Raw genomic sequence first — 10,959 nt, forward strand, 5'->3', positions numbered from 1 at the left:
CCTGTGTATCAGCATGTTCTAAAATTCATTTTTTCTGAATTGACGTCGCATCATTACATCTAATATACCAGTGATTTTGTAATTATATCGGCTATTCACCTGCAGTAGCATCAGCCTTTTTCAAGATTCATAAATCCAAAATATATTGCTTCTTCATCAGACTCCCCATTAGCATAGGTGATTTTGTTTTCCCTTTAGCAGTATGGCCTCCTATTAAAGCATATGTTTGACTTTCCCTGTGACTGTCATGGCTTCATCTTACAAATAATGGTAGTCTCTGAGCTTTTTTTTTTTCTTTTTTATACCAAACATCCTTGATAGCTAAGGTTTTCATAACCGTATACACAGTAGTCCAGAGATTGCTACAGTCCCCCATATACATCTCTTCATAGACATCTTCTCTTTGCCTGAGGCATAAACACCTTAGGCAAAGACGGGTAGGGTTGAATTTAAGGCAATAGCATATGCTTTTCTCATATAGATCTTCGTTATACGTATGTATACATTTCCTCCTTAGCATAAGGCCCACCATATGCTTTTTTTTCATCTTAGGTAGAATATTTCTGCATACATCTTCTTCATTAGAATAGGTATGACCGCCTGATTTTATGTTTCGGATATAGTGTTTCTCATACTTTGCATTTCTGCCTTATGCTAACCCTGTTTTGCAAAAAAGAAAAAAGAAAAATGTGATTTCCTTTCTTAAACTTAGGATTTGTAATCTCAATTCATGTATTGTAATAGCTAGATATAATGAGAAACACTTACATTTCCTGTTTTTAGATAGAATGAATGGGCATTGTAAATTTCATGAATTACTTGTTTTCAGACATCTTTGTCTTTATTTCTCAAATTCTCACAAATGGGAACACGAATGGTACGTGCACCATTTCGTAAGAGGTAAATTAATCCTAAGTTGATGATTTACATCAACGGCCATAGTCGGGATGTAAACAAGACTTATGATTTTTATCTTTTACGAAATAACACTGGATCCACACTGGATCCGTTCTCAAAATTCATCATTTTTTCCTTAAATATTTTCTTCTTTTATCATAATTTAACTTAAAATTAACTCAAAATATACCAATAGCTATAGTCAGGGTATATTGAGAGTTAATTTCATTTTAAATTCTATAAAAGCACCAAAAAAATGTATTTTATTCTTCTTTTGAATTTAAATATAGATTATTATATAATACATTCAATGACCATAGTCAGGGATGTATTATATATTCGATCTTATTTTAAATTCATTTAAAGAATGGAATAACTTTTCAAAAATCCCATTTCAAATTCTTTAAATTCATTCATCATTTAGGATAGAAGTACATCATATTTTCAAAATTTCTTTTTCAAAACTCCAAGTGATGTGAATATTGTTAAAACATATGTAATAATACCATAATACCCGATAGGGGTATTATGGTCATTTCACAAAGTACCCCATAGGGGTACTTATTTTGTTTCTCGTATTTCACTATTTTTTATTTTTCTTTTTAATTTTATTTTTTTATTTTTTGGATACTGAAAAGGGGCCCCACAATGGAGTCGTTGGGGCCCCCAACGGTCACATATGTGACCGTTGGGGGCTCCCAACGACTCTATTGGGAGCCCCTTTGGTCTCCTCTTCTTATAAATAGGGGGAACCCCCCATGTATGTGGCATTGCTCTTGAGAGCTCCTCTTCAATAATAGTGATATTATTTTTCATGTGTGTAGCCTTTTTATAAGGCCCTTTGTATATCCCTTAGTGGATTTTCTCTCTTGTGCTTGTTACACTTGTCCGTGTGGGACATAGTGAATGCTTTAGCATTCTTGGTTACTTCCGCTTATTTCATTACATGGTATCAGAGCCATAAGATCTTCTAAAGGTAAAATCTTGTCTCTCTCTACTTCCTTTCTTTCTCACATCTTCCTTGTGTAGCAATGGAAGTCAAGATCGATCTATCATTCAAACTTAATGGAAAAAATTACATGATGTGGGCATCCGCAATGGAGAATAATCTCAAAGGCAAGAAGCTTTGGGGTTATGTAATGGGAACCGTTCCGGAACCCCAACTTAAGCTCACAAAGATAGAAGGAGATCAAGAGAAAGCACTTGAAGGCGATGCTCGTCTCAAGGCCATTGAAGATTATAATCATCAAATGGAAGATTGGGAGAGCAACCATGCAAAAATCCTAGCATGGTTTATGAATAATGTCGAACTTAAGGTATGTGCAAATATTGCAAAATTCCGCCGGGCAAATGAAGCTTGGTTCTTTATGAAGGGTATGTTTACCCAAAAGGATCTTGCAAGAGCTTATTTCTTGCAAGAAAAAGTAAGAACCACAAAACAAGGTGACATGAGCATACAAGATTACTATAGTGCTCTAAACCCTTTGTGGGATGAATTGGCTCTTTTAGAGCCTAAATGGGTATCTATGGAGGATGTGGTTCTAAGACAAAAACAAATGGAACAAGATAGATTGTTTCAATTTTTATTTGGGCTTCGTCCCGAATTTGAACAAGTGAGATCCTCACTTCTCCATAGATCCACGGTTCCTCCCTTAGAAGAAGCTATTGCCGAGATTACTCAAGAAGAGACTAGGCATAGCATGGGAAAAAGCATAGAGGAAGTTATTGCCGTATCTAAACCCGGCAATCATGTTAAAACATACAAACCACCTCATTTTGGTAAGCAAGGGAGTGGTGGAAGAAAAATGATTATATGTCACCATTGTTATGAGCCGGGACATATTAAACCCGTTTGCCCAAAGCTAAATGGGGCATTCAAGCCAAAGGTGGCTTCCGTTGAAGAATCCACCACCAAAGAAGATGACGGCAAGAACGGGGATCTCAAAGACACTCTTGGACAAATCTCCTTGGCTCTTCAACAAATTTTAAAGGTCACTTCTTCCACCTCCGGTGCCGCCATTGCCTCATCATCACCTCCCGGTACGTACTCTTGGATTTTAGATTCCGGAGCTTCTATTCATATGACCCCTCATGAAAATGCATTAACCAATGTGCACACCAATTCAAAAATGTCTTGTGTCTCTACGGCCGATGGAACTTTTCTCAAAATAAATGGTGTTGGAACTCTTGATTCTAAAAATGTTCAAAATTTCCTTGTTCCAAAAGTTAGAATAGTTCCAAAATTAAATCTTAACCTCTTTTCCGTATCTCAAATAGCCGACCATGGATGTGAAATATCTTTCTCATCCCAAGGGTGCTTTGTGCAGGATCTCCGGTCCGGGAAGCGGATTGGGCAAGGCCATAGGAAGGGAGACCTTTATTTTATGGATAATTTAATACTTCCAAATACCTCATTTTGTACTTATGTCCAAGACAAAAATATTGAAACTTGGCATAAAAGGCTTGGACATCCAAGTTACTCTAAAATGTATCTTTTTCCTTTTGGACACAAGTTTTGTAAAGAAAAAGATATCAATTGCAAAGATTGCATTTTTGGCAAAATGAAGTCTACTCCTTTTCCTATTAGATCCTTTGTGACAACAAGACCTTTTGAATTGGTGCATTCCGATGTTTGGGGGCCATCTCCGGTTCTATCTAAAGGTGGTTATTCATATTATGTTACTTTTATTGATGATTATACTAGATATGTATGGATTTATTTTCTTAACTTTAAATCGGAAGTTTTTAACTTCTTTAAAGAATTCCATGCAAAAATTCAAAATCAATTTCAAAGTCAAATATCCATTCTTAGATCCGATTCGGGTGGAGAGTACTTATCAAATGATTTTCAAGCATATCTAAAACAACATGGCATTTGTCATCAAAAATCTTGCCCAAGAACTCCTCAACAAAACGGTCTAGCGGAAAGAAAACATAGGCATATTTTGGAAACCACTAGATCCTTACTCATTTCTAAAAATATTCCTAAAAATTTTTGGGCCGAAGCCGTGTTAACCTCCACCTATTTAATCAATAGGATGCCATCTTCACAATTGAATAATATCTCTCCTTATGAAAAACTTTTTAATATGACACCCGACTACAATCGTCTTCGGATTTTTGGGTGTAAATGCTTTGTTCTTTTACATAAAAGAGATAAATTGTCACCTAAAGCAATAGAATGTGTATTTTTAGGATATGGTGAAAATCAAAAAGGCTATAGATGCTTTGATCATAAAAACAATAAGTTATTTGTCTCCAAAGATGTAACCTTTTTAGAAGATGAAAATGGATTTGACATATTGGAAAAATCAAATGAAATTGATTATATGTTTATCAATGATCTTTTAGAAGATTCAAATGATGACTCTTTGAGTCATCCGGAAATTTTAGAAAATACTCATGATTCTCATGATGATGATGTATCACCAACTAATGGTGATAATCTCAAAGTATACACTCGGCGTGAGGAAGCCCAACCTATTAGTGCTTTAGAAAAATTCTTGCGGCTTAATGAACCCCTAGAAGAAACCTCCCTTAGGCGTTCTTCTAGAGAATCAATTCCACCTAATAGGTTTGTCTCATATGAAACTCTTTCACCTAAATATAGAGCTTGTCTAATAGCCTTGCATTCTTACTATGAACCCTCCCATTATAATCAAGCAAAAAGTATACCTCATTGGGTTGAAGCAATGAAAGTTGAACTAGATGCTTTAAATAAAGCTAAAACTTGGGAAATAGTTCGCCTTCCTCCAAATAAGAAAGCTATAGGATGTCGATGGGTCTACAAAGTCAAAACAAAAAGTGATGGTTTCCTAGAGCGCTATAAAGCTAGATTAGTTGCTAAGGGATACTCACAAGAATATGGCATCGATTATGAGGAGACTTTTGCTCTCGTGGCTCGCATGACAAGCGTTAGAACTTTAATTGCGGTAGCATCATCCAAGAAATGGCCTATATTCCAATTAGATGTTAAAAATGTCTTTCTTAATGGTCAGTTGAATGAAGAAGTATATATGGACCCTCCGCCGGGAATCAGTGTTAACCAAGGTCAAACCCTTCGGTTATTAAAAGCCTTATATGGTCTTAAACAAGCCCCTAAGGCTTGGTATGATAGATTTAGTGCTATCATGTTACAATTGGGATTTCGCTCATGTTATACTGACACTGCTCTTTTTGTTAAAAATGCAGGTAATAGTATCATCATCCTTCTGTTGTATGTTGATGATATGATCATCACTGGCAATGATGAAAGCGGTATTCTTAAAGTTAAAAATATGTTAAAACATAATTTTGATATGTCTGATCTGGGTTTTCTCAGGTACTTTCTTGGTATAGAAGTTGCATACTCTCCTCGAGGGTATATACTGTCACAGATGAAACTTGCTGCCGACATATGTTCCAAATCTGGGATTTCAGATGATAAAAGGGTGGAGACTCCCGAGGTTATCAATGCTAAACTACGACTGGAGGATGGAGTTCTGTTGGACGATCCTACGCCCTACAGGCAACTCATAGGCTCCCTCACCTATCTGACTATCACCAGGCCCGATATTGCTCATGTTGTGCACTCTGCAAGCCAATTTCAGCATGCTCCTACATCTGTGCATATGAGTGCTGTGCTCCGGATCATTCGATATATTAAAAATACTTTGACTAAAGGGCTATTCCTATCCTCAATCTCTTCCTTAGATTTACTAGCTTATACTGATGCTGACTGGGGAGGAAACCCAAATGATCGAATCTCAACTACTGGCTTTTGTGTGTTCCTAGGAGATTCGCTAATTGCTTGGAGGTGCAAGAAACAGCAGAAAGTCTCATTGTCTTCTACTGAAGCAGAATACAGGGCTATGGCAACCACTACAATGGAGCTGGTGTGGCTTCGAAGTCTTCTTCAAGATATGGGAGTCGAAATTACCGGGGCTTCGAAGCTTTGTTGCGACAACAAAAGTGCTATCTACATTGCCAGCAACCACACTTTCCATGAGAGGACGAAACATATTGAAATGGACTGTCATTATGTACGTGATGAATATCTTCGTAGGACAGTAACACTGCCATATGTCACTTCAGAATATCAACTTGCCGATTTCTTCACCAAAGCCCAGCCTGCTCCTCGCTTCTTGTTCCTCCTTGGCAAACTTTCGGTCATTCCCCCGTAAAGTTTGAGGGGGGGTGTTAAAACATATGTAATAATACCATAATACCCGATAGGGGTATTATGGTCATTTCACAAAGTACCCCATAGGGGTACTTATTTTGTTTCTCGTATTTCACTATTTTTTATTTTTCTTTTTAATTTTATTTTTGTATTTTTTGGATACCGAAAAGGGGCCCCACAATGGAGTCGTTGGGGCCCCCAACGGTCACATATGTGACCGTTGGGGGCTCCCAACGACTCTATTGGGAGCCCCTTTGGTCTCCTCTTCTTATAAATAGGGGGAACCCCCCATGTATGTGGCATTGCTCTTGAGAGCTCCTCTTCAATAATAGTGATATTATTTTTCATGTGTGTAGCCTTTTTATAAGGCCCTTTGTATATCCCTTAGTGGATTTTCTCTCTTGTGCTTGTTGCACTTGTCCGTGTGGGACATAGTGAATGCTTTAGCATTCTTGGTTACTTCCGCTTATTTCATTACAAATATCCTCTTCAATCGATTTTCAATTCTTGTAAAATCCAATTCATCTTTTCATTTTCAAATTCTATTTCATTTTTCAATCTCAAAAGTTCAATTTAACTTTGATATTTCAAATTCATTTTATATTCAAAAACTCTAATTCAAAACAGATTTCAAAGTTCAATTTGACTTTGAAATTCCAAAATTCATTTCAAATCAGATTTCAAAGTCCAAGTTGACTTTAAAAATTCCAGATTCGTTTTATATTCGAAAATCAAAAAACAAAGTTCAATTTAACTTTTAAATTCTTGATTTTCTAAAAATTCCAAATTCAAGCTCCAAATTCAGATCCACTCCATTCTAGGATCCAGAATCCAATTTCACCTTCGATCTCAGACTTCAGATCTAAAACCCATCTTAGGGTCCAGACTCCAATTCTACATTGGATCACAAATTTCAGATCCAATTCCATTTTAGGATCCAGAATCCAATAATACTTTTGGATCTCAGACTTCAGATCCAAATCCATTTTAGGATCCAGAATCCAATTCTACTTTTGGATCTCAGACTTCAGGTCCAAATCCATTTTAGGATCCAGAACCCAGTTCCACTTTGGATCTCAGACTTCAGATCCAAAATCCATTTTAGGGTCCAAAATTCAATCACACTTTGGATCTCAGACTTAAAATTCAAATCCATCTTAGGATCCAGAACCCAATTTTACATCGGATCTCAAATTTCAGATTTTGAATCTATTTTGAGATCCAATTCCACTCCCAAAATCTAGATTTCAAATCCAATGGCATTTTCAGATCTCATCTGAACTTCCTAAAATTCATTTCATTTCTAAATATCATTCAAAGTCAGCATTTGGATTCAAATTTCATTATAAGTTTTATCTCTTCTCCTAAATCTAAGTTCAAAGTCTATTTTCTAACTTTGGAATTTCTTTCATTTTTTTCCTTTTCACTCTTCTTCCAATCATTCTTTTCAAAATCAAAGATTTATTCTTCCAACTCTAAACTACTTCAAAGACTTAGAACTTCTCTGATCTATCTCAAGTTCTAAAATTAGAGTGAATTATGCATTCACTCCCTTATCAAGTTCATCTCAGAATACTTGGAAATTTTCAAAATATCTTTCAAAAAGAGCATACATCATTGCACTGCACAAGCATGATTCTTTGTGCATTTAGATCTTTAGGATAAAATTTTAGATGATATTTAGGCAAAGCAAAAGGCATAGATTCGATCCTTGGTTCGATTACCCCTGGTAAAGGCGCCAGGAACGGTCGAACCTCGTACCGACGAGCGAATCTCGTCTCTCCATTTTCCTGCAGTATTTTCAAAACGGAGGCGAGTAATTTTCTAAATATTTTCAAATCAAGGTCAAGTGAGACCCCGCAAAAGAGTTCCTCTTCTCTCTTCTTTTCTTTTCTCTTCTCTTCTCTCTTCTTTTCTTTCTTTTATTTTTCTCCCTTCAAAAAGGAGGAAAGTAGAGGTTATATAAGGAAAAGAAAAGGAAGAGAGAGAAAGATACAAGAGAGGAAAAATTTTGCGATGATCACACTTGGGTTGGCAGTTCTATCGTGAATACCGAGAAGGAGGAGTGGGGAAGAGAGGAGAGAGGAGAGGGGATTTCCTTGGAATCGGCACCCACTTCAATTCAGCGTGCTGCACTAAAACATCATTAATATAGAATAGGTTTACAATAATATTTTACAATGGCAAGATTGCCCCTGGTTAGTAATGTATAATACATTATACATTATAACGTGAGCCTATTCTATATGGATATGGATCCAGTACTGGATCCATATCCGATCTATATTCTAATAGTCTCCACCATCCCAAAGCATCTTAAGTTTCAAGATTTTCGAAAAAATCCCATTACTGACTCACTCTTTATTGAACCAATGCCATATACAATACTTGAATTAGCTATGTAGATGCTACATAGTTAGTTCTCATCCTTCAGAGTCTATGAGTGGAATAGGAGCATTCATTGACAAAAATATCACCTTAAGATGAGCATCTCATGGCTACTAAGAATGAATGAACCAAGATGGTTCTATTTCTCAATCTTTCTGACTTGCTCCTACAGAACCAAGGTTGAAACAATTGAGATAGCCTATCATTCACAACCTCTAATGAAGGACTCCTCAAAGTTAAGCATTAGTAACCCTTTTTAGAAATCAAATGGATTTGGTCTTATACTTGCATGAGGAAGGTAATAAAAAAAGAAATAAGATGAGTGCTTCTTTCTTTTATCACACACAGACTTCTACACACCCATGCATGCATGCACACCCGCACACACACACACACACACACAGATGGATGCGCGCACACACACAAACACATGCATGGGCATGCACACGTATACAAGAAAAAAATTCTAGTTGAAACGTTTCAACATGCTCAATGAAAAAATATAAGTATGAATGCCCATCGTAGAAAAAATGTACCGTGCATGAGTTGACAAGGGGAGAGCAGCATATCCTATAACAACCTGCATACGCAAAAGTGCAAAGCAATTAATTGAATTTTTTAGGGATTTTTGTTTAAAGGATAAAGTACTTAATATTATTAAAAAGAGAGACAAAAAGACAATGGCCTAATTTAATTCATTCGCATTTGTATCTTCACTTTTTCCTCAAAATGGCCGAGAATTCTTAGTAGCTTTTGAAAATCAGACAAAAACTTGCAAACTTTTCCTTTAAACCTTAATACAGGTGAAATAAAATCTAACAGTGACTGCAATAAGTCAAAGTCATATTGCTTTACTTCGGATTTAAGACCATTTTGGGATAAAACTTTAGGACCTGAAACTTAAATGGTTTTGTGAAAATAACAATATTAAATTATTACCCCTTTTTATGGCACGCACTAAAATTATTTTCTGGTCCATGGTATCATATGAGAAAAACAGGTACAATCACAATTAACTCAAAGGAATGCTGATAGAAACCAAACTAAAAGTTGCCTTGACTAAAGATGGGAATGCTTATGTTTCTATTTTATACCATAGCTGCCTTTGTGGCAAAGGTTATATGGAGAGAATCTTTTTAGAATAACTAGAGGCTTAGGCTATCCATGTTACAGAGTGCTGCCCATCCACTCACGCATGCATGCAGAACACATATAAATATGATATGATAGGAACGAACCGGCTTAGGAGTTTCAAGTTTTGTCTGAAGATCTACATGAAGGAAAGTAAATAGAAGATGGTGTTGAGGTGAAAATATAGCTGGCGCACATATTTTGATCTCATCATGATAGCAGGCAATCCTAGCACCAACTGCTACTTGTGTGTGAGCCCATTTCCGAAGTGAAGCACCCGGCTCTCTTGGATATATTACCTAAACAAAAGAGGATTGTGTCAATGGTACATCAACATGCAATTATTTAGATAAACATATAGATTCCATCACCTCAAGTGGCTGCCTACGAAAATCAACATCATCCTTTCTTAGTTCCACCCGAATGAACAAATTCCTTTTCCGGCTCAAACTCACGGTCAATGGATAGAGATACAGACAATGCAGAAACTGTGAAAATGGTTCACTTTTTGTGGTTGCACGAAAGTCAAAAGCATGGAACTGCAAAGGAACAGTTTGTATTCCACCTCAAAAAGAACATATGACTATTATAGAGAGTAAAAGAAAAGGAAAAATGCTATTGATGGACTATTGGGATCAACAGTAAGTGAACTAATGCAGATAAATCTCCATATATGTCGTCCAAATTGGATGAATCTTAGCAAACCTAAACAGTAGAACTTTTAACGAGAAGATGAATAACCGGATAATGGTACTTACGTCTCCATTCCCAAATTCAAAACTACTTCCTTGAATGATGTCTGAACCATTTTTATGTGCTTCTTTTCCATCCACATTCCACTTGAGATGAACATTTTGAGGCCCACCAGAACCATTGCCTGGGAATTTACTAAAAGTGGAATCTACAAATTGATCCACAGTATCAGCCAAGTCATTGTTTACACTTCCGTTTTCGGAAACAGTGTCTATATCATTGTGCCCTGCCTGAAGCTTTTCTACTTCCAAACGCAGGGAACCCTTTACTGGTTTGTGAACCTTTCTTTTAGGATCCTGAACATATATATATATATAGAGAGAGAGAGAGAGCATAATGGCATATTATTGAAGCATGGCATGACATTGCAGCAATACATGAAATACCTAAAAGAAACATATTGCAGCACTATGCTATATCCGACAGGATAATTAAAAAAATTGTAAAAGAAACACAACCAGAAATCAATCAAGCCACAAACTTACAGCAGTAATAGACAGTTCATAATTATAGAGCACAGAACCAAAACATAATATCAGGCACCGACAAAACCAAGACAACAATTTTTGCCTGCTTTCTACATGTTATACGCAGCAGGCTATTCATTCTTCCACATAAAGAAAATGATA

The 10,959-nt window shown here is 36.3% G+C and overlaps 1 protein-coding gene across 2 annotated transcripts in view; it reads right to left on the minus strand.

The window, feature by feature from the left end:
- LOC149817426 (guanine nucleotide exchange factor SPIKE 1-like) overlaps window positions 1-10,959 on the minus strand; it is a 224,570-nt gene that overhangs the window by 152,658 nt on the left and 60,953 nt on the right. For both annotated transcript variants that reach the window (XM_089985904.1, XM_089985903.1), the window contains exons 10-13: window positions 10,336-10,626; window positions 9,949-10,116; window positions 9,685-9,876; window positions 8,983-9,026 (exon numbers count right to left, since the gene is read on the minus strand). In XM_089985904.1, coding sequence (XP_089842030.1) covers window positions 8,983-9,026; window positions 9,685-9,876; window positions 9,949-10,116; window positions 10,336-10,626 — 695 coding nt within the window. The remainder of the gene's footprint in view (window positions 1-8,982; window positions 9,027-9,684; window positions 9,877-9,948; window positions 10,117-10,335; window positions 10,627-10,959) is intronic.

The sequence above is a fragment of the Nuphar pumila genome, chromosome 13, assembly GCF_984573655.1.
Source record: "Nuphar pumila chromosome 13, dmNupPumi1.hap1.1, whole genome shotgun sequence".
Lineage (NCBI taxonomy): Eukaryota > Viridiplantae > Streptophyta > Magnoliopsida > Nymphaeales > Nymphaeaceae > Nuphar > Nuphar pumila.